The sequence below is a fragment of the Glycine max genome, chromosome 15 (genome assembly GCF_000004515.6).
Source record: "Glycine max cultivar Williams 82 chromosome 15, Glycine_max_v4.0, whole genome shotgun sequence".
Taxonomy (NCBI): domain Eukaryota; kingdom Viridiplantae; phylum Streptophyta; class Magnoliopsida; order Fabales; family Fabaceae; genus Glycine; species Glycine max.
The window spans coordinates 49,283,380-49,308,058 of NC_038251.2; the positions used below are offsets into that span (position 1 = coordinate 49,283,380).

The window sequence follows — 24,679 nt, forward strand, 5'->3', positions numbered from 1 at the left end:
TGGTTCTTAACAATAACTCTATTAGATGATTCTTTGATGTGATTAACAGACTTAATTGTTTTTTCTCTCTATCTTCCCAAACACACTCCAAAGGTACCAGAACTCATTGTTGTTTTGTCTTTCCCTAATTTTATCAAAAAATGTAAAAAAAACAGATAAAAGGTAGCAAAAATTTTAATTTTTGAACATTTTTAACCATCAGAAATTATTTAATTCATTTTTAGAGATATTAACCATTATAAATTATTTAATTTATTTGTAATTAATTATAAGTGTAAGTCTTTTTAGTTATGTGAAATTGTATACTTAATTATTGGCATTAAGTGGGCATATATTGTCTGATTTCTGATGCCCCACTGATGGAACCATTATAGTGGGTGCATTATAGCTAGTCTAATACCATATATTGCTCTCCTGGAATGCCTTGATATGTTGCTCGACAGCTGGACACCAATGGGTCAAAGCATTAAATTTTTCCAGCACAATTATATGAATATTATATCTTAGCACAATTATATGAATCTTATCTTTCATTACATAATTTGTTATTGATTTGGCCAACATGCAGTAGCAACAAGCAAAACCTGCCCCACCTCGTATTATTTAAGATACCATGCATTTGCCTATATAAAGGTCCCTTCTTCCCCTTTAAAAGCCATCCTACTTCTCTCACTTCAACTATTTTCATAAACCTAAGAAAAAGAGTCACTCCCATTTTTTCATTGTAACATGTCTTCCTCAGAGGGTGTCGTTGAATTGGGAATTGAGTTCTCAGAAGCCAACAATTTTCTTCTCATGTCTCTAATGGAAGAAACACAAGAAGAAGAGTACGACGGCGATGATAGACTTGTGAGCATGATTCAGTCATTGGAGGCAGAGATCAGTGACACTGAAATGAGTCAAATGTATGAGATGAGTCACGTGGATGATCAAGATTGCTCTACGTCAGTCAGTGGCCCTGATCATTGGGTTGACATGGAATTGATCTCTTCTTTGACCTTTGATGGGATGAATGCATGGATTCCTTGTGGAGATGAGATGATGGAGCATGCAGCAATGGAATATGAGGCTGGAAATGACATCAATGATTTTCAATTGTGTTATGGAGTTTTCTTGGAGCAACAATATAGAGAGACTAATTATCTGGCACAAGGGCCATGTGATGCAGTATTCTGAAATTAATTAACTGTAGTTATATATATATATATATATATATAAGGAAACAGAAGAGAACATGGATTACTTTGTAATTAATTTTGTGAAGGTTTCCTTAACTATGTTATTGCCACACCTTTTAGTTTTATCTTGTCTTTACTTAATCTCCCTTTACTTTCATGTAATTGCCTAGCTGAAAATTAATCAGAATGGATTTTCCTTGGTTCCTCTATCATACTTGCATATAATAAGAAATAGTACTGATTTATTCTTAGTGACTTGTTACTTTTTTATTTGTAGTTTTCTTGAAATTATTATTTTCGTTTTGTTTATGACAAAGTAATTGAATTAATTAACCCAAACTAATCTTACAACTATCATCGAGCCTAAGTAAGATTGCCTCCAAATAGAGGATACATGTTATATTTATCAGAAAGGAAAACGAAGTTTACAACTGATCCTAGGAGAGCTTTTTAAAAAACGAAATAATATTCTTTGACTTTTATAAATTATATTTTTTGGTTTTATAATTAACTTTTTTATCTCTCTCTGTCATATCATTTATCTTGTGATATATTTATTTTCTCTTTTGTTTTTCCACTTCACAAACAAACACGCCCACATATAAAAGTGAAGTATCAAGTAAAGCTTTTCTTATGTTAAAACATGAGAATTATAAATCTAAAGCATATATACAATCATATGTGGATAATCAAAATTAAGAGTTTGTTAGTGATCATATGATTGCATAAAAAAATTATGTGCATTTTTGTTTTAATCTTCATCATTCAAATTATCTAATGATTTATAGTAAAATATATGAATGATCTAATGGTTTATAGTAATATATTTATATATGTAAATGATAATAAAATTTATATATATTTGTAAAGATGTAATATCTCTTATACTTTATTATGACAAAAGAAACCCTATCATGCCATACTACGCATGACCTAGTGTGATCACGGAGGAATCATGCCTATATATGGATTATACCATTTAACTGAATTGTATTATTCGTGCCTTTTTTGGAGTGGCGGGCATGGTGCCTTTCTCACGTGGCAAAGACATGCAGGTGGTACCTATCGTGCCTTAACCACATGTAAGAAGACTCTAGGTTTCCTTTGGTCTGGATTTATGGTTTTGAAATCCTATATAATTTGATGAAATGTAGTGATCATGATTGGTTTAAGACGGGTCACCTTGATCAATCGATTACAATTTAGTTTAGAGGTCGGAAAATATGTGCTTTAGAGGTTAGTCAATATAAGCTTAGGTGATCATTCCAGGGTTGAGACTTCATTAATTTTATGTTCAATCAGCCTATCTAAACTGTCCATAACCTCTTAAGTGTTAAGTTTGAAAGGTGTAAGTATTTATTATGCTTTTGACCTACTTGGACGATCCACAACCCTTCAAATGCTAAGCTTGGAAGGCATAAGCACTTGTTAGTTCGACCAACTTATCCTAAATAATCCACACAACCCTTTAAGTGCTAGGCCTAAAAGGCATAAGTGTTTGTTATGTTTGGTTAGTCTACTAGGAACGACCCATAACACTTTGAACACTAAGCCTAAAAAGATGTACGTACTTGTCATGTTTGGTTGACCTACCTTGAACAATCCAAAACTTAAATTAACTTAGATATGCACATTTTAAATTATTGTTTTACGACTTCAAAACTTATTTGGTAATCTTCGTTTTAGTTGTGACCGAGTTGACAGACTTAAGGTTGCGAACATAGTGTTTGCATGTTGAGTTTGAGCTTCCCCCACCTGCAAATCCTCCTTATATTGTGTTGTTCACACCTCGGAGCTGAGTTTCTGGTAGGGAAGCCTCCTCCTGGTGTTATGCCTCTATTGTCTCATGAGTCCAGTTGCGTTCTCGGCTTCTATCTCAATCCATTTCACAATCTTGATCCTGTGAAAAGTCCTTATCTTTAATGAATCTCTGCAACTGTCCATTTTGGATCAATTTTTTTATCTTGTCCTTGAGGGTAGTGCACTCTTCAGTGTTGTGACCAGCCACCCGATGATAGCAACAATACTTGAACTTGTCAACTCTTGGTGAAGGTCGATTTTTTGTCGGAACCCGAATAACCTCGGCACTACATACTTCTTCTAGTACTCGGCTTCGACTTTCTATCAGTAGAGTGTAATGGTGGAATGTTAACATCCAGTCGAACCGATACCTTGGTCAGTCCGAGCTGGTTGTTGGATCAATCATACAGTGGTCCGATTCTACCTACTTCGACTAAACCAATTTTCATAGAAACTGGTGACTTAGTTGAGTCTTGTGACCCGAACTAGTTTAAGCACATAGTATTTTTTTTCAAAAAATTATTAAACAGTGAAGCGTTCACTTTCCCTCTCTAGTTGTTGTTTTCCTCTGGTTCTCACAACTTGTTGGCATTGTTGTGCCACACGAGGATCAGACCTATTATCAACACTGCACAAAGGCACCCAAGGAGGAAGTTCGGACATTTGTGTCACTGTAGTGCACCGCATGTCGGCATCGAAGTTAGCACCATTTGGGGTTTGTCATATTTGTGAATAACTTTAGAGTGTGTTTGGACGAAGAAATTGAATTTTTACTAATTAAAAATTTCCTCTTCTAAGATTTTTACTTACGTTGTTAAGAGAATAAGGAGTAGAAGAGAAACTTAACCAAAAGTAAAAGTGGAAATTAAAATGCACAGCGGAAAGTAAAAGAGTAGGAAAGAAGGAGACAAACACACAAGAGTTTTTATATTGGTTCGGCAATTACCCGTGCCTACATCCAGTTCCCAAGCGACTTGCGGTCCTTGAGATTTCTTTCAACCTTATAAAAATCTTTTTACAAGCAAAGATCCACAAGGGATGTACCCTCCCTTGTTCTCTTTGAACAACCTAGTGGATGTACCATCCACTAGAACTGATCCACAAGAGATGTACCCTCTCTTGTTCTCAGTCAAACCCAAGTAGATGTACCCTCTACTTGTACCACAAAGGATGTACCCTCCAATGTGTTAAGACAAAGTTCTCAAGTGGTTAAACCTTTGAAACTTTGTGAATAGGGATACAAAAGAATTCTCAGGCGATTAGTCCCATGAAATCTTTTGTATATGGGAAAGGGAACAATCAAAAGAATTCTCAGACTGTATCATTTTGAATTCTTTGACAAGGGAGAATGGAGACACAAAAGAATTCAGGCGGTTAGTCCTTTGTTCTTTTGGAAAAGGGAAAAGAGAAATACAAAAAGAATTCAGGTGGTTAGTCCTTGGCGAATTCTTTTTGCCAAAGGGAGAAGAGATGAAAAGAATGAATAGCACAAGTTTTCAAGGTTTAGAAAATCAGAAAACTTTGAAAAGCTTTTGGCACAAAGAAGAAGAAGAAGTTCAAAGAGATTCAAGGCTTGTAAAGGATTGTATTGGATTGTTAGAAAGATTTATTGAAAATATAAAACAAAGCCTTGTTTTTATAGACTCTTCATGTCTGGTCAAGAGGACCATTTAGAAGAGTTATAACTTTTAAAAAAACTTAAAACTAATTTGAAAAAGTCAAAAACCATTTGAAGAGTTATATCTTTTGATTTATTCAGAAACAATCACTGGCAATTGATTACCAAATCAGTGTAATCGATTACACAAAGCTTTTATGTGAAAGAATGTGACTCTTCACATTTGAATTTGAATTTCAACGTTCAAAGGCACTCGTAATCGATTACCAAAACATTGTAATCGATTACAGCTTTTTTGAAATCAATTCGAACGTTGTAAATTTATTTGAAAAATTTTTCAAATTCATTTTGCTACTGGTAATCGATTACAACAATCTGGTAATCGATTACCAGAGAGTAAAAACTCTTTGGTAAACATGTTTTGAGAAAAATCCATGTGCTACTCAGTTTTTGAAAAAACCTTTTCATACTTATCTTGATTAAGCCTTCTTTTGATTTTTGAATCTTGAGTCTTGAATCTTGATCTTGATTCTTGAAAGCTTGATCCTTGAATCTTGATTCTTGATTCTTGATTCTTGATTCTTGAAATCAACTTTCCTCTTGAATCTTGAAGTGTTCTTCAACTTTCCTCTTGAATCTTGAAGTGTTATTGATTCTATCTTGAACTCATTCTTTGATTGACCTTTGAGCTTTTTGTCATCACCTTTGTCATCATCTTTGTTATCATCAAAACATCTTTGAATCAATCTTGATTCATCATGAAGCTTTACTTCTACAAAGAGAAGAGTATTGATGCAGCATGGGGAATCGTAGGAAAACTGGGACACGACAACATATACCACTGTACCCGACCACAACATTCAATCAACGACGCAAGGTATGGCCCAGGCCCTCTGCACCGACGAGAACCTCCACCGCGTGATAGGCAGCGGCGACTGCTCCCTTGACTGGTAAGTACAGTTCTACATGTCCCCCTACGTTTGCACCCGATCAATGATTCGTGAGCTCATACGATGTTTCTTGAAGAAGAGGATCATCGGCATGAGGGAAGAGCCACGAGTTCAAGAACATGATTTCGGGAACTTTTGGGTGGAAGAGAGGATGAAGTTTATAAATGAAATACGTGAACGTTTTGGAATGTTCTTCTATCAAGAAGAGAATTGCAATCTCTCACCTTTTAGAAGGAAATTAAAATTTCACATTTTCAAGTTTTTTAAATTCTGTTTTAAAATTCTAAAAATTTAAATTCTTCATAAAAAAACATCCAAATAATGAATTTTAGATTAAAGAAATTTAAATTCTCTTATTAATTACTTTCATTATTTAAAATTCTCTATCAAAACACACTCTTAGGATTTTTTGGACCTTTTGATTTTTACACTTGCGGCCTAAAACTAATACTCTAATAGTGTGAAATATGTCACATTGCAAGTAGCCAAGTAAGTAACAATATGGCAAGATAAACATTGAAATTTTGTGGTGGTGGTGGTTTTAGTGCTTTTTTTAATCAAAGTGCTTTAGTTGTTAAAATTGAGGATTTGAGAAAAAAATAGTTAATAAATAATTTTAAATAAAATATTTTTAAAAATATAAAAATATGGAGACAAAATTTTTAAGCATAATTTTCTTTAGTTATTTTGAGAATAAATAATGAGATTTATTTTTAAAATAACTAGAATTATTCTATCAGCAATCAAAATAAATAACCTAAACAAATAAGTAATCAGAATAAATAAGTTATATCATTTTCATAATAACTAAAATTAATGTAGAAATATGTTTTAATGTTGAACATGTTTTTATTTCCTAAGTTCTAATTAAAGTCACCATATTATGTTAACAACTAATATTACTTTGATCTTTGTTTTTAGAAACTTATTTTAATCTTGATAATGTGGAAGCAATGCCTTCAAAGGTTATTTTGATGATGCCAAAGAATTCAAGAATCAAGAGAAAGATTCAAGAGAAGTTTCAAGTTTCAAGTTTTCAAGAATCAAGAATCAAGAATAATCAAGAACAAGATTCAAGACTCAAGATTCAAGAATCAAGAGAAGACTTAATCAAGATAAATATGAAAAGTTTTTTTAAAAAAAACTGAGTAGCACATGGATTTTTCTCAAAACATGTTTCACCAAAGAGTTTTTACTCTCTGATAATCGATTACCAGATTGTTGTAATCGATTACCAGTAGCAAAATTATTTTGAAAAAGTTTTCAAATTGAATTTACAACGTTCCAATTAATTTCAAAAAGTTGTAATCGATTACAATGTTTTGGTAATCGATTACCAGTGTCTTTGAACGTTGAAATTCAAATTCAAATGTGAAGAGTCACATCCTTTCACACAAAAGTTTTGTGTAATCGATTACACTAATTTGGTAATCGATTACCAGTGTTTGTTTCTAAAAAAATCAAAAAGATGTAACTCTTCAAAAAAGGTTTTGACTTTTTCAAATTGGTTTTAAGTTTTTTCTAAAAGTTATAACTCTTCTAAATTGTCTTCTTGACCAGACATGAAGAGTCTATAAAAGCAAGACTTTGTTTTGCATTTTGAATCAATTCATTCTTTCACACTTTACTTTTCCAATCAATCCTTTACAAGCCTTGACTCTCTTTGAACTTCTTCTTCTTCTTTGTACCAAAATCTTTTTGAAGTTTTCTGGTTTTCTAAACCTTGAAAACTTGTGCTATTCATCTTTTCATTCTCTTCTCCCTTTGCCAAAAAGAATTCGCCAAGGACTAACTGCCTGAATTCTTTTTGTGTCTTTCTTCTCCCTTTTCCAAAAGAACGAAGGACTAACCGCCTGAATTCTTTTGTGTCTTCCTTCTCCCTTGTCAAAGAATTCAAAACGACACAGTCTGAGAATTCTTTTGATTCTTCTCATTCCCTAATACAAAAGTGTTCAAAGGACTAACCGCCTGAGAATTCTTTTGTATCCCCATTCACAAAGTATCAAAGGTTTAACAGCCTGAGATCTTTGTCTCAACACATTGGAGGGTACATCCTTTGTGGTACAAGTAGAGGGTACATCTACTTGGGTTTGACTGAGAACAAGAGAGGGTACATCTCTTGTGGATCAGTTCTAGTAGAGGGTACATCCACTAGGTTCAAAGAGAACAAGGGAGGGTACATCCCTTGTGGATCTTTGCTTGTAAAAGGATTTTTACAAGGTTGAAAGAAATCTCAAGAACCGCAGGTCGCTTGGGGACTGGATGTAGGCACGGGTTGTTGCCGAACCAGTATAAAAACTCTTGTGTGTTTGTTTCCTTCTTCCCTACTCTTTTACTTTTCGCTGTGCATTTAATTTCCGCTTTTACTTTCTGTTAAGTTTTCTCTTCTACTCCTCATTCTCTTAACAATTTAGTAAAAGCCTTAAAAGAGTAATTTTTAATTGCTAAAGGTTTAGGAATAATTAATTCAACCCCCCCTTCTTAATTATTCTGAGGCCACTCGATCCAACAGATAATAGTATTAATAACTATTTTTAATATTTTGATCTTGATATTATTTAATACTTATGTGTTTTATCTTGATCATAATATGTTTTAATAGTTTAATTGTTACTTTGGATATTAGTTACATTATTTTTTTAATATATACTTGGCAAACAAATTAGTTACCGACCTACTAATTGGACCACTAACTCACTACCTCAATATGATCGATGACCAGGCTTGTTTTCACAACCTTGACCGAGCCAGTCTATCTGCTCTAGACTTTCCTCTACTACAACTACTCCTAGTCTTAACCTCTCGTTCTATTGGTTTCCTTAATGACTCTCCATGTAATTTCTCACAGAAACTAGTCATGTCTTCCCTTTGGATGAATCTGACATCCCTTGCTCTCAACTCCTCCAATGTTGCCAGTTGTTTCTTGCACTGACTATCCGAGAAAGGGCTAGACTTTAACACCATGATCATTGAGATAAGTGCTACTTCTGGACTCAGGTCATGGATTTAGACTAAAAATGATGAGAACCTCTCCATAAATTCTCTTAAAGATTCATCCTTATCTTGTCGAATGTTAGCGAGTGCCACTACTGTTGGGTGAAGTGGTCTACTCGTCACGTACTACACTCCAAAACATGTCTTAATAGTCATGAATTAGTCAATGGAGTTTCTTGACAAGCGAGTATACCAATGAAGCATCACCCCTTTTAGCGTTGATGGGAATACTCGACACATGATTGTGTTGTCATTCGTAAACAAACTCATCTGCGTAATGAATGCATCCACATGTTCATCTGAGTCTAAGAGTCCATCTTAACGATCGATGGTCAGCATCTTCCATTCAGGTGGGAGTTGTGCCTCCATAATCCCATCAACAAAGGGATGCAGCCAAGTGTCAGCATTTATTGCTCTTTGAACCAATTGTGTTATGAAGGGAGTCCCTTCACTCCACGTAGTATCAGCCTCATTGGTCCTAGCCAAATGGATCTAATAGGTTTTCATTGTCGAGACCAAATTTGCATTTTGGTCGTCTTGAAGCTTTAGGTACTACTCCCTGAGAGTGGCATTCTCCTTTCAAAGATTATCCATCTCTTGGCATTTCTTTGCTTCAAGGTATTTATCTCTCTTTGTAGGGCGATGATCAATGAGTGATCATCAAGCTCCTAACGCAAGGGACTCACCACGTTTGTTGGGTTCCCCTTTTTAGGGGCACTCATGGTAGGCATCCCATGAATGGTGGACTCCTACTCACATGGTCACCTTCCTTGGTTAGCGGCATTGGTGTTTTCGTCATTCTTTGTCATCGATAATGTACTGGTCAAAGGGAAAGTTTTCATTCAACCCCATGATGGGTGCCAAATGTTTTTACCGAACTTGGTAGAACCTCCTCACGGTGTTGCTCCTCCATGAGCTCCTCCACCGATGATGGTGGGTGTACTTGTGAAGACACTCTAACACTCAAGTTAGGAGCACAAAGATATGCAAGTATCATAATATAGGTTGGAATGAAGTTAGTTACCATAATCTTGATGATCCCCTTTTATAAAGATGAAATCTCATGATAAGATCTCAATTTCCCTCGTACGATAATATAAACAGAGAAAGATATGATTCTCTGATAATAGATAACTTCCTATATTTAGAGATATCTTTATCTTTCTAGTAGAAGATAAAGTTTATCTATTATCTTAATTAGATCTACTAGATTCTTTAGAATACGAGTAGACTACTCGGTCAACCACCAAGTATAAAGACTTGTCGAGTCCAAGTAGTACTTGTCTCAAGGTTACATTTTTTGGTTGTTGTAAAAAAAATATAGGAATTGATTTTACTACTTAAAAGGATAAAAATTAATTTATAATTAATCTAGATTTTAGGTATAAGATGATAAGAGTTTAAATTGGCAATATCTACTATTAATAGTTAAGATTATAGATCTAGAGAGATTTACACATGCATGAAGAGAAACCAAAGATAAAGATGAAGCGATATTTTCATACTAACAGCAATATGATTGTATGATCAACTAAGGACTGAACTAAAATTTCAATTGTGGAATGAAAATTTGATCATATTCATGATGTGGCAATTATGCACAATGTTGTTATCCATTGTGATTCTACATTATTTTAAATGTGACTCTAATAGTTTCTTTTTAATGATAGTACAACCAAAAAGACTAAAAATCTCTAGGAAAAAAGTAGAGTCTATCCTCATTAATGTATCCTAATAAGCCGAGATGAAACATCAAAAACATAAATTTTACTCATGATGTAGGCATAGCAATAAAGGAATTTGTCCAACCACCGCCCTAACATTGATAGAGGAAATCTACCTTAAATGGGAGTAGTTTCGTGCTTTCCTTGACTTGGGAAATCAGGTTGGGCTCAGGTTCACGTATGAAACTATCCAACCCGTCTCCACCCTTATACCCATCCTACTACATACATTAAAATTATTAATTACATTATTGTGCATTTTATATATAATTATATTTAAGGTTATCAAATTCGAGAGTTTACGTAAATTCGTGAGTTTTATAGACTCGTAAGAATCTACTTCATATAAAACTAATAACAAAATACTTATATATAACATACCAATTAAACATTTCAACAATATAATAAAATAAATTAGTAAATCATAAATTTCACAATACTTAAATAACTAAGTCTAGTAATGCATCACTACTAGATAATAACTTGCGAAGGTGATAGTACGGATAGGATCATTCCTATCGAGGATTTGATGTTGTTGTAAAACAATGATTTGGTGTTGTCAGAGGTGATAGTTCTTTAATTCAGGAACAACACACTAAATAGAAGTATATTGAACCTTAAACACACAAAAAATAACTTAAAATGACTTTTATTTTGATTTAATTTTTTTAACTCGTTAACTCAATAGTAAACATGAGAGCTTATCAAGTTTGCACCAACCACTAAAAAGAGAGTTTGTACAAGGGTCAACTCATAGAGAGTTTGTAAACTCGTAAGCTAGTAAGAGTTAACGAGTTAACTCGAGAGTTTAATTAGTATAATTCTATTGTTATATATTATATATAATTATTAATTACATAATTATGTGATTATGTTTATACTCTATTTTTTATAATTATAAAAATATGATTATTAATTTAATATATAATAATAATTATTATTAACAAAGTTAAATATATACATTTAACTAAAAGTATAAATTAATTCTTAAATATTTTTAATTTTTTATTATTTATTATTTTTATATATTATTTGAATTAAAAAATAATTAATGATTTAATCTATTATTTCTTTAAAACATATGCATAAATTAAATTTTAAAAAGTTTGCGATCGATTTCTCGTCATCTTCAAACATGATAAAATCCGACAGTAATGGAATTCAGTTTAATTTTCTTACCCTCATATCTTATAAACCTGAACTCAGTTGGCCTTTGATGGAGCACGGGAAGGGCCAAAACCGCCGCCAACCGTCTAGTTGCCATGCCTACTCTGATGTTGGAGACTATATATGCTTAATCAATGAGTCAACCCCTTGATTTGCCTCACAAACAAGGTAGAACCAATTAAAATGCCTTCTTTACTAATAGATTTAGTACATGGTAGACAAATTTAATGAGTTTAAAAGTTTATAAATATGAAATATAAGATTACTTATAATCACTGGCTATACAATCCATAGACAAATCAAACTCAATTTAGGATATTTCTCATTCATTTCTTTAATATTTTTTCCCTTTACTTTTCAATCATTTATATTTTTGTTAAAAGCCAAATTTTAAATTTGTTCTCCTTATTTGTCTCAAATTTATAATTTTGGTATTCCTATAATTTAATTCACAAATTTAGCCTCCCAATTTTTTTGTAATTCTTTTATTTCAGTCTTCAACGTTGAAATTAGACGCTGATCACCGCTACTTGTCACCGTTTACCGTCACATATCGTGCATTTATTGGACGTTGATTTTGTACACTTAATTAATGTCAACCTCTAATAAAATCGTGACATATAATGTTCAATAAAAGTGCGACATGTGACTGTCAACGTTGACAAGTGATAGTCAACGTCCAATTTCAAAATTAGAAACTGAATTAACGGAATTGTAAATAAAAAAAATTAAATTCGTGAATTAAATTATAAGAAGGTCAAAATCAAATTTTAAAAGAAATAGGTGTTAAAAGATATTTTAGTTACGTTACTGTTTCCGTTCAAATGCTTTTGTTATTTTATTTTTTATTTCTTGTATTATTTAATTATTGGTCAATAAGTGGGAATCTATACACTGTCTGGTTTCTGATGCCCCACTACTGTTGCAACCATTAATTAGTGGGTGCATTATGGCTACCCTAATACCGGATATTGCTCACCTGGAATGCCTTGATCTGTTGCTCGATAATTAGACATCTATGGACAAACATTAATAATTTTTCCATCACAAATGAGTATTATTATATCTTAGCACAATTATATGAATCTTATCTTTAATTTCATAATTCATTATTGATTTGACCTACATGCAGTAGCAACAAGCAAAAGCAACCCCACCTCGTATTAGAATATCATGCATTTGCCTATATAAAGGTCTCTTGTTCACCTTTCAAAGCCATCCCGCATCTTCCAATTTCTTAATTGCTTTTAGTTCTCTCACTTTAACTATTTTCATAAAACAAAGAAAAAAGGGTCACTCACTCTTCTTTCTTTTCATTGTATCATAACATGTCTTCCTCAGAGGGTGTGTTTGAGTTAGGAATTGAGTTCTCAGAAGCCAACAATGTTCTTCTCATGTCACTAATGGAAGAAACACAAGAAGAAGAGTACTATGGCGATGATAGACTTGTGAGCATGATTCAGTCATTGGAGGCAGAGATCAGTGACACTCAAATGGGTCAAATGTATGAGATGGGACACGTGGACGATCGAGATTGCTCCACATCAGTCAGTGGCCCTGATCATTGGATTGACATGGAATTGATCTCTTCCTTGCCCTTTGATGAGATGCATGCATGGATCCCTTGTGGAGATGAGATGATGGAGCATTCAGCGATGGAATATGAAGCTGGAAATGACATCAATGATTTTCAATTGTGTTATGGAGTTTTCCTTGAGCAACAATATATATAGAGACTAAGTATTTGGCATAAGGGCCAAGTGATGCAGTATTCTGAGATTAATTAACTGTTGTTTTAAAAGAAGAGAACACGGATTACTTTGTAATTAATTTTGTGAAGTGTCGTTAACTTTAAGTACATGTTATTACCAAACCTTTTAATTTTATCTTTTGTTTACTTTTTCTCCCCTTATTTTCATGTAATTACCTAGCTGAAAATTAATTAGAATGGATTAATTTCCATAGTTCCTCGATCGTACTTGCATATAATAAGAAATAGTACTGATTTATTCTTAGTGACTTATTATTGCTTTATTTTTAGTTTTCTTAAAATTATAATTTTGTTTTTCTCAATGAAAAAATAGAATTAACTCAAACTAATTAATTAATTTTACAACTGATCCGTAGAGAGCATTTAAATAAATAAAATTTTTACTTTTATTTTTATAATTCATACTTTTCTATTTCACTATATTTTTTCTATATTTTTTCCTTTTATCTCACTTCATCACAACATATTGAAGTAGATATGTAAATTTTATCTCATTTCATCATAACATACTTTATTCTAAACAAAAATATGCAAGAATTTTGAAGAAAAACGTGCATGTTCATTCATGACTTGTACTTAAGGGGACTGGATCGATCGATATGCACGTTTTAAATTATTTAGGGCTTCAAAAGTTGTTTGGCGATCCCATATACATCAAACAAAATTATTTATTATTTACCGATGACTTCAATTAATTTGACAGAGAACCTTATTCGATGCTAAACCATGATCGATCATTTCATCATGGCTTTAATAACTTATCACAACCTCGATGACTAATCAGAGTCCAACTTCATTAGGTTTTTGCCTTGTTTTGAGCCCTTTTTCTCCAAATGCTCATTGATCATATGTTTAACATAACTACCTCCAAGCTGTGAGTTTTGCCACCAATTCATATCATGAATACATGTAATTGGCCTAGAACTACATATAAAAAGGTGCTCAAAATCCAATTTATCATCGAATACATACTCAAAAATTACATTTGACACTTAAAAAAAAATATTTTGTTAAGCAACTTCTATTGTAGATATTCTAACACATGATAATTATGCCAATAATGTCAAAATATCCTCAAATATTCTGTTTTTTAATTGATAAATTATATTTACTCACTATCATATTAAATGGGGTGTTTTAAATTAGGATTTTAAAAGATTTTTTTAGCATATAAAAATTATGTGGATTTTAAAAGATTTATGAGAATGTAACAATTTTTAAGATTTTTTCAGAAGACTTTTATGATTATTTTATTCAACTTTAAACACAATAAATCATATTCAATTAACCATTAAAGCTAATAAATTAAGTTTTTATTACTGCAAGTTTTAAAGCCTATTAAAAAATCAATAAAAAAATTCTATTGACTATTGAAGCCAGTTAAACGTTTTAATTCGTTACTGCAAGTTTTACAAACGATTGTCAACGTGTGTCTGAGTGTCTCAATACCCAAGAAACAAGAATTCTTCAACCGGGTAGAATCGGGGCACCAAAGACAAAATTGGTTCACTACAACTCTCCTGTCACATGATTCAATTGAAATTAGCCTTAATGGACCAACGTGACTCAACTAATTAAAATGCGTGAGTAAAAATTAAAACCAGCCAAAAAATTCAATTGGCTTAAAATTATTAATTGGCTTCATGAAAAACAAAATAATTAAGTACTTGAATCAATCAGATTCAATAATGATTACGTGGAATTGGAAGAACAAATTAATATCCAAAACAATAACTATTACGTGAAACTAGAAGAACAATTATTCAAAACAGTAAAAAGCCTTTTTCATTTTAAGCTGCTACGAAGAAATAAGAAAAAGAAGAAGCAACCTTTAAAGGATAGTAATTAATTTAACATGTGATTATCGAAGATTATCAGGAAGGTTACACAGTATTATACATTAATGTCTATGTTGTATTTAAGAAATAGAAAAAAATATGAGTAACCAGAAAAAAATTCCAAAAAAGTCTCAATATTTTTTTTGGAATTTTTTGATGTATATTACATATTAAAAAATCACATAAAATTTATTTTGAAATACATACTAAAAAAATCCATCCAAATCTTTATATTTTTTAATATCAAAGGATTATTTTTAAGTTACAAAAAATCTTAATTAAACATCATTACTCATTAGGTTTCGTTACACTCTTTAAAAAATCTTAATAATTCTAATTGAATAACACAATTTATTTGTTTCATTTAAAAATCTTAATTAAATACCTTAAAACTTTATATATATATATATATATATATATATATATATATATATATATATATATATATATATATCTTTTAAAATCCTTCAAATTCCTAATCCAATCATACACCCCTAAATCCAATTTGTGTCAGCCAATTTGTGTCAGCTTAGTCAATTCTATTAAACGTTGGATGATATTAAGATGGAAGGATTTGATTGTAAATTAGTGAAAAATTAAAGAACGTGACTGATAAAATTGTAAATTACATAATTATGGTATCTAAAATATATACTAAAAGTAAAATCAAGCCTTAAAAAGTTATCCCTTACAATATTTTTTTTTATGTCGTATCTTACAATATAACAATACTCTTTCAAAAATATACTAAGCATGCATTAACCAGATTGCAAGCTAATATTGATGATTATTCTGGAAGATATAAGGTTAATCTAGTAGTTGAAAAGGAAAAAAGAAATAAGGAAGGAGGAAGTGGATGGTCGCATATTCGAATTCCCCTAAATTTCTAACAAAACTAATAAATTAATATTTTTTGATAAAAAATATTTATTATTATTCTAATTACATAAATGCATAGTGAGGCCAGAGCACTAAGGAAAAATAAATGTGCAAAGCATCGATCCTGTTGCTAGAAGACCATCTTTTGAGCAAATGAGTGGCATAATTGCAACGCAATATCCATGATCATGTTTCTTGTTACAATGACTTTTGACTAATATATATTCTGGTGGCATGTAGAGTCACCCTTTGCAATAATTAAAGAATGGTGCAAGATACTCTCTGGCTTCAGACCATGGAGTTCAAAGATTAGCATCGGTTGTCAAAATTCAATTCAATTACATAAAATATATGCTTAACTCCTCAATGATGTAGTCTTACCAATAAGGGTTGGAGTTGGCCCCAGAAAGGATGCATATCACATGGCAGTGGGTTCCTTCACCATCCATTAAAAGTGATATATTGGAGGCATCTAATCTTAATCTTAACACAAAAATGAAGTAGTAGTGGCAATATTGTACATCAAAATGTGAGTTGGGTGGTCACAAACAATGGTATATATCATCAAGCTCTTGTTAGTTTAATTGGGTCCACTTGCTTCCATGCCTTAACTATTCATTGGAGGCATATCTTTTCAAAATCCTACATGCACAAATGTAAAAGGTAGCCAAAATCTTATGGAACCCCACAATCCAGATTTTCAGTACGGTCAATTTTAAAATAGGATGATATGGAGATTTTTTTTCCACCCTTTTTCTAGAGATTTGACATTATCAATATAAGTGTGGTACCAATTTTTTCTGCATCAGAACCTTATCTAAAATTAAAGAATTTAAAGTAGGGAAAAGATAATCTCCATATCCTATAGTATTTTTTGTCATACAGGAACTCCACGTTATAGTTTATAGTAGGGGTGTATTTGTAAATTATTATTACTTAATTTTTAGGAATTTTGAAGAGATGTCTGTAAATCCCAAAACTAGAGTGTATGGGTAAAAGCAAGATAGATGAAAAAAAGAGAGAGAGAGAGAGAGAGAATCCATTAACATTAATATTAATATATGTAACAACTGATGAGATGAGAAATAAAGTGGAAAAAAATGGTGCAACAATAAGATGAAAGGGGAAAAGATAGATATATAGTAATAATAACTCAAAGTCTCCTTACCTTTCTATAATTATACTCTATTTTAATAAGAGTCATAGCAGTTAGACGCTCTTGAATATTAAACACTTTGTTAGCCCTCCTAATTATTTTTTCAATCCTTTTTTTTTTCTACATTGATCACATATACCATTTATTTATATCTATATTTCTTTATCTCCTCTCTCTGTGGGGCTCTAGGTGTTAAGTGTTATATAGCATATTTATTTATATATCTATTTCATTTTTAAACTCCATGTTTACAAAAGACTTACCTAGCTAGAACTTCCCCGGGCACCACCACCTGGTACAAACTTCCACCCTTATTAGTGAAGACATGAAGGTGCCACCCACACCGAGTCACTTCACAATACAATTCAATATTCATCAAAACTACAGAAATGCATAACGTTCAAATAGGTGGCAGCAGCATTGAATATTCAATACATGTAGCAGAAGATTCACCTCCATGTCAATCATATAAGAGAAGTCAATACACAGCAGTCCAATTTGTGCACCCCCTCTAGTTCCTAATGACTTAATTTTTTTAACTATTCTTACAATTTCTTACTAAAAATGTTCTTAATATTAAAATAAAAAACATTGGACTTCTTATATTTTTAAATATTAAATTTATTTATTTAATTTTTTAATAATAGTTATTATTATTATGATATGCTCATTTGGAAATCGAAGTGATCAAGGCATCCTTTATTATAAAAATACATATTCTCTTTTCTATCTAATAATTTTACTAGATTTTTTTTATCATTTAATTTCTTCTTTTTATATGCTATGTAATATATTTTTTTCATATCTCTTTACTACTTAAACCCACCCATTTTGGGTGGACGTTGAGTATTATCCCATCCCTATATTTCCTTAACCATATATGGATCAATAAGCTCTGACAATGGGCATCTACTAGCTAGAAGACCAACTATTCAGCTAGATTGAAGAATACCTTTAATACTATATATGAAAAGTAAATGATCTAGTGTTGCAGTTTCACTAGTTAATTGGTCATGTAATAAAATTTTATGCTCTATCATAAAAATAATTCTTATTCAGCTTAACCACTAAGCCAATAGATTAATTGACAGATTTATTTTATCTGAATTAATTATTTTAATATACAGACAAAAAAAAAGAAATAATTTTTATTTATCTGATAATTCACCGTAATTTTAACCATAATGTATACGTCTCCTCCACCTTCTCCAAAAAATAATTTATGTTATCCCTTTTCTCACTTTTCTTCCATCATTCTTATCATTTTGGAACCTTGATACACTATCAATGGTACTGAAGCTTCCCATTTGTATTATTCAATGGCAATATTCTTATCTTTAACACTTTTCATAATACTTTTTTTATAATTCATTCTTTTATATTTTTTTCCATCATTTGTTCTACAATTTTCTCCATCTATTTCTTTATTAAGAAAGATGTTGTGAGAAGGAATTGTTAAAAAATAGCATTATTCTATATATTCTTAAGTGATTCTTTCTGCTTTGAACGCATATAGACCGCCAACAAGTCATTCTACAAATAAACTATTCCCCACTTTATTGTACAATTCAGTCACTATTATGCACAAAACTATTCCCTACTTTATTGCAACTCGACGTTTCATCCACTGAAAGCTTTGTCTTTTCATGTTTCCTTGTCCCACTCACAAAAATTGAGGTTTTGGGGTCAGATTCTATGATTTCCACGAGATCTTGCTTACTTCAAGCCGTCCTTATTGCCAGAGCACACGAGCAATATCGACATAGACACATTTTTCTTTAATTATTGCTATTAATAACTTTTTCTCTATGCTACATTGATATGCAACATGATCAATCAATACAACATAGTTTTCTAGTTTTCTCATGTGCACATGAGTCATGACTGTCTGGCTCCTGATGCATGTAATGTCCCCTTCTTGAGGTGACGTGGCACCCACATGAGTGCCTATATAAAGCCCCCATTTTGATCATACACTCATTCATCTTAAGCTTGATCTCTCTCTTATCACACATTCTATATTCTCTCTCTATTATTTTTCACCCTTTTTCTCTCTTTTGCAAAGAACTCAATTTAATTAGTCTATTTGTACCAAAATGGCTTCTCAAGTTTGTGAGACTTTGACTTTCATCAACGGTGATGATGGGTTGAAAATCAACGGTGCTCTTCTAATGTCATCATTGATGGAAGAGCCATCACCAAGTGATGAGAGTGATGATGATCGATTGGATAGCTTGATTAGGTCCTTTGAGGCTGAAATTAGTGGAAGCAAGATGGGGGATCATCATGATTCATCATCCATAGGGTCAGAAATATTGATGAGCAACAATATTATGGAAGAGTGTGCAACTCAATCATGGAATAATAACATGGGAGAGATTGATGGAATGGAGTGTTGGGCCCATTCATCTTCAAGTGAATTTGGGGTGGAATGGGTAGACATGGATTTTGTGCCATCATCCCCATTTGAAGATAGGAGCTGGAATCTTGACCCTTGTGGGGATGAGTATGCCATGGCAAACAACTTCAAAGGGTATGATGGATTTGCCTTGGGAGAACATGGATATTACAATTCCTTGTGGCAAGACATGGCATGCAATTGATCATGCCTTGCTAATTGATCATGTTGTAATCCTAGCTCAAAATGATTTTATAAGAAAAAAAAATTGGGATGAGATTATGTGCAAAAGAAAGTTCTTTGACATGTCAAACGATCTTCACGAGATAATAAACAAGCAAAGGAAAGAGAGAAAAAAAATAATCTCTTTCATCTCTTTTTTCAATATTTCTCTCTCTATTTTTTGTCCTTTTTTTTAACAGAACAAAACACCATGACACACAGAACACTTGAAAGCTCCAAAATTACTTTACTCATTCTGTGAATGTGTTGTAAAAGAGTAACGGTGGATTTGATTATATCCGGTCTCTCAAATTTAAATTTTTATCTTTTTAAAATAAATTTATCAGCACTCTATATATTTAAAAGATAAAAATATTTATTTATTCAACAAATAATAATTAATTAATTTTTGATACGTATACTTACTATAAATTTTAATTAAGCACGCAAAATTATGAATTTATAACTGAAAATTAAAAATTAATTAGTAATATGCTGCAAAACAAAATTAACTAGTAACAAAAAGATTGCCAAATTTATATCTTGTGGTATATGTATTTTATCACAATTTTAATAAATACTTTTAATTAAAAAGTATATTCTGCAGTTTATCTATTTAAAGCATATTTCTCCTTTTAAAAGAATCGGATCAGAAACTATTATGAAGTATAGAAAACAAAAAGGAATGGATGAACTTATTCTTAAAATTTTATTTAAATTGTTTTGCTTATTAAAATTTTATATAGACGTTGAATTTCATTGATCCAACTGACCAACCATTGGTTTAAGAAGTTATTATTAAATATCCATGTCAACTCTTCTGGTATCTCAATTTAATTTAATTTTGGTAAGGCTTCTTTTAAAGAAATTGAGAAAGTAAATATATCAACACATAACAACATTTAAGACGATTGTTGTCCATTTTTCTATTAGCTTTCGAAAAATAATTTCCAGAAAAATATAAAATATTAATAAAACTAGGGGATCTAAATAACAATTGTCTATTCATATACTTGTTGAGCCCATATTATTCACATTCCTTTCTTTTTCTCTTATCGGTCTCAAGTTTTTTATTTAAAAAAAAAAAAAAAAACTCCTATTAATTATTCCCCCTTTTTCACACTCATGTCCCTCTCTTTTAAGTTTTAAGTTTTAAGTTTTAATCCTTATTTATCTCCTCCTTCTCCTGCTTTCTTGTTCCTCTCACAAGACACTCTCCCCTTTCTCTGTCTCTTCTCTGCTTTTCCCTCCCTCCTTGTAATTTTTGTTTTGTTTCTCATCAATTCAGCAAAAACTAGTTTCTGTTTTGTATAAAAATATAACATAATAGAAATCTATCTCCCTTTTATTAAATATTTCATAAAAAAATAATTTCTACCTATATTTTGTTAAAAGAAAATTAGAGTGGGAAGCAAAGAGGGAGATAGAGAATAACATGTGCATATCTGGGATGTATTTTTTTATACTTCCGGAATTGCTTCCGGCGCTTCCCATGTTGCTTCCGGATTATTCCAAAAGCAGTTGCCACCTATCTGTTATTCTATAAACTAAGCAAGATCGAATCAGTGATGGACTTTTCTATTCGGGTTATGGGCCCAGCCCACGACTTCTATAATCGGGTTATGGGCCTTAAGAAATCTGCGTAAGCTCTACCAAATAAAGTACTGGTCGCCGCCAAATTCCTCTGCCAATTCAAGGTGCAGATTGCAACGTTAAGGAATCACAAATCCAAGCATAGTAAAAAATGTTTATATTTTGCTTCGCTGTTAGTTGCTCTCACTCCTAATTGGGTTTTCTTTTATAGCTTAGGAATTTACCCCTAAATAAAAGGTTTTTTGGTTTTTAATATTGAAAAACGATGAGGATGAAGAATCATGTGTGTTGCAAATCCTGGTCCAATAACTTCCCAGTTAACTACCGAAGACGGTTATTTGTTGCTGGATTTGATAGTCATTTTCGTTGATGTATATAGCGCAACAAATTCGTTTCTAAATGTGTCACACGATAATCGAAAATTAAAGAATAAATAAATTTATTACTTTTTCTCACCTTCAAATAATAAAATTTTAATTTTAATTTTTTGGATGAATTTGTCAGTCATTTCCATATTCAGAAATGAAAATATTTATTTACCCTTTTTCTTAGTCAAGTAAGATCTTCTTTATCAATTTTTTATTTTATTTTTTAATAAAAAGTTCAAATATTTTTATGAATTGTTTTTCTTTTATGTGTTAGGAGAAATGAAAGTGTTATATTAATGTTATGTGGATGGGGCAGTGGTAGAAAGTGATGAACAAAGAAGGTTCATCTGATGACACGTCTTGCGTTGTTCTCTTGGTACAGTCAATGTGGCTGTGCCAAGCTTCTGCACTGTGTCTGCTTGAATTACACTAACATCTGCTACTGATTGATTCACTGTCCCAAGTTGTTGATCGTGTCAATATGCAATCACAGATTCTGCTTTTTTTTTTTTTTGGTAAATAGAACGTGTGCAATCACAATATGTGTACCTACTTGAAATTTATGATTTGAATTTTTATGTTTTTTAAGATATGAAATGTTCTAGGATAAAATCATAAAACCTATTTGATAAATGTGTGTATGGATGAAAGTAAGAATTTTTAATTGCAAAGGTTTTATAATGATGGGAACCCCAGTCCTCCATTGAAATCTTGTGGACCTTTCTTAGCATTATTTCAGGTGCGTTTGTATTTGATTGAATCATAAACAAAACAACTTGGTCATCTTCCCAATTCTACTACTACATAGTCTGAGCTAAAAAAAGAAATGGAACACAAACATATTGGATTCATCTTTGATATTGCAGGTCCAAAGGGATGCAGTTTTATGTTTTATGGAATCTTTGGATGGATACATGCAGGACCTCTCAGCAAGCTTCATGTCATTTGCTGATGGTGGATATCATGTTTCCAATGGCATAGGTCCTTTGGCTGGTGCACTAGCAATTCTTCAAGGTGCTAGCTAACAAAAGGAACTGAGATTGTTATTCCACAACTGAAGTTCTTGCACGGGGAAGATTTGGAATTGTTGCTGGGCTTGTAATGTGGGGTTATAGAGTGATTACCTACACCAATCAGAGGATTTGCTGCTGGGTTTGTGGCAGCTTCTATGGTTTATTTGCTTCAAAAATGGACCTTCCAATCTCAGCCACTCAAATATTAACTTGGTATTTTGATCAAACTGTATGACAAGCTGCTTTTGTTGGAGTTTCAGCGGATGCTAAGTGGGGTTAGTTTTGAAGATTTTGACTTCTAAAGTGTTGATTATAAGGAGATTAATTACCACATTATATATAACAAAGTAGCATTACTTCATGACTATTTAATTATAAGAAATATAGCTCCTTCAGGGTGCATCTTAGAACTAATTTTGATGTACATTTTAAGTGGCATGGCTGAACTCCTATTAAAATCTACAATATTGGCTAGAAATTTGAGAGCCTATCAACACCTTGGAACTTGGAAGTTCCCGCTGATGCAAAGTAGCTGAAACTGAATCCCAAAATTAGATAAAAGATGTTTTAACATCAGATTTTCCTAGAAGAATTTTACAATTTAAATATTTGATTGGCCTCAAATGAATGGAAGAATTTTACGTATTTCAGTAATTCTTCTGGATGTGGGTCAGATTAATCACCGAGTTGAGGGACTCGTATGTCAAAGTGTCAGAATCGACTCCTTGAGCGTCGCATAAAGCGGTAATCAATGCAGGGAAGACGAGTCTGGACGTATTGGACTAGGTAATCTATGTAATCTGTTGAGAAATCATGTTGCCCACATCCATGTACATCTTCATCACGAGCCCATATATCAGGCGAGCCCATACCACATTAATGTCTGAGGTGTGGGAGGTAGGAGCGAGGTTGAAGTAAGAAAGCACGTTCTAGGTCTGGACCAAGGTGGTAAGGTCCTTCCAGAGAATCTTCCACGAAGCTCCCTTGGCGTTCAGTAAGAATCGCCTGCCTGGGGTGCATAGCTTGGCTACAATGGCCTCACAGTCTGGGTAAGTGTGGAGGTACTAGGAGTAAGTGGTTAGATGCTCCCTCTCCGGAACGGCGACTGGGGTCCTAAGAAACTCATTCAATGCCTCAGTGTCGAATTGGATGGTCTGTCCCTGCACCCTGCACAGCTTTGGTGAATCGTCCTCTGGATCATAGATGTTGGAGTAAAATTCCTTCACCAGAGCGACATCAATCTTCTTCTCTGGCAAGCGGGTGAGTCGTCAGTGCCACTTACACCACTAGAGCTCGCCATAAAACTCATCGTACATGCCCGAGGAAAGCTCCATGTTCCTCTCCAGAAGAATGTTCCGGAGGTGAACGTAATCCTAGTACCGGACCCATGCGGTCTCTAAAGCAAACCGAAAGGAATCCCAGGTGGAGTCCCCTTCCTGTGGCTGGCAGGGTCTAGTGCAGCATTTCCTTGAAGCCATCTGCAAAAGAAATAAGAAAGAAGCATAGGAAATATTAGAAAAAAAAATAAGAAACAAGAAAAACAAAAAATAAAACAATGATGTGTGGCGCTTAGCATCAATGCAAGACAGTTGGGTTTAGCGCGACAACATTCAACACAAAAACCCAAAAAAATTAAGCGTATGCATGTGAGTCAAGAACGTGCTTCACACACAGTGACGACTTAGTGCATTCATCCCAAAAATCCCATAATTGCAAACTCGCACTAAGCCACCATGGGTGCTTCACGCGGTCGTCAAAATCCAGAAAAATGGTTTATGCCCATATGGTCAAAACTCGCTAAGCCATGAGCGTGAGCTTAGCAAGCCTAACAAGGCAAGTATGAATGCAATAGAAAGCGAAATCATATGGTGACAAACCAAAAAGAACAAAAAATTTAACTTAGCTAATATAATGGCAATGCAAAATAAAGAAAGAGGCAAAAGAAATGCTCAATGTGGATAGAAAGTGTAAAAATAAACAGACACTCGTGCATAAAAAAATGGAATGCGC

The 24,679-nt window shown here is 32.6% G+C and overlaps 3 protein-coding genes and 1 non-coding gene across 4 annotated transcripts; 3 read left to right on the forward strand and 1 right to left on the reverse strand.

The window, feature by feature from the left end:
- The first annotated feature begins 645 nt into the window (after positions 1–645).
- Positions 646–1,377, forward strand: LOC100809033 (uncharacterized). Its single transcript, XM_003545841.5, has one exon. The coding sequence runs from the start codon at positions 730–732 to the stop codon at positions 1,174–1,176; it is 447 nt and encodes a 148-aa protein (XP_003545889.1). The 5' UTR covers positions 646–729; the 3' UTR covers positions 1,177–1,377.
- A 10,582-nt stretch (positions 1,378–11,959) lies between these two features.
- Positions 11,960–12,097, reverse strand: MIR4381 (microRNA MIR4381). The gene has a single exon (NR_048709.1). It is a non-coding gene; the product is annotated as a microRNA MIR4381 (primary transcript).
- A 425-nt stretch (positions 12,098–12,522) lies between these two features.
- LOC100809580 (uncharacterized) lies at positions 12,523–13,312 on the forward strand. Its single transcript, XM_014767813.3, has one exon. The coding sequence runs from the start codon at positions 12,760–12,762 to the stop codon at positions 13,162–13,164; it is 405 nt and encodes a 134-aa protein (XP_014623299.1). The 5' UTR covers positions 12,523–12,759; the 3' UTR covers positions 13,165–13,312.
- Positions 13,313–19,054: 5,742 nt separating this feature from the next.
- On the forward strand, positions 19,055–19,858 carry LOC100527626 (uncharacterized). Its single transcript, NM_001248184.2, has one exon. The coding sequence runs from the start codon at positions 19,172–19,174 to the stop codon at positions 19,676–19,678; it is 507 nt and encodes a 168-aa protein (NP_001235113.1). The 5' UTR covers positions 19,055–19,171; the 3' UTR covers positions 19,679–19,858.
- The last annotated feature ends 4,821 nt before the right edge of the window (positions 19,859–24,679 follow it).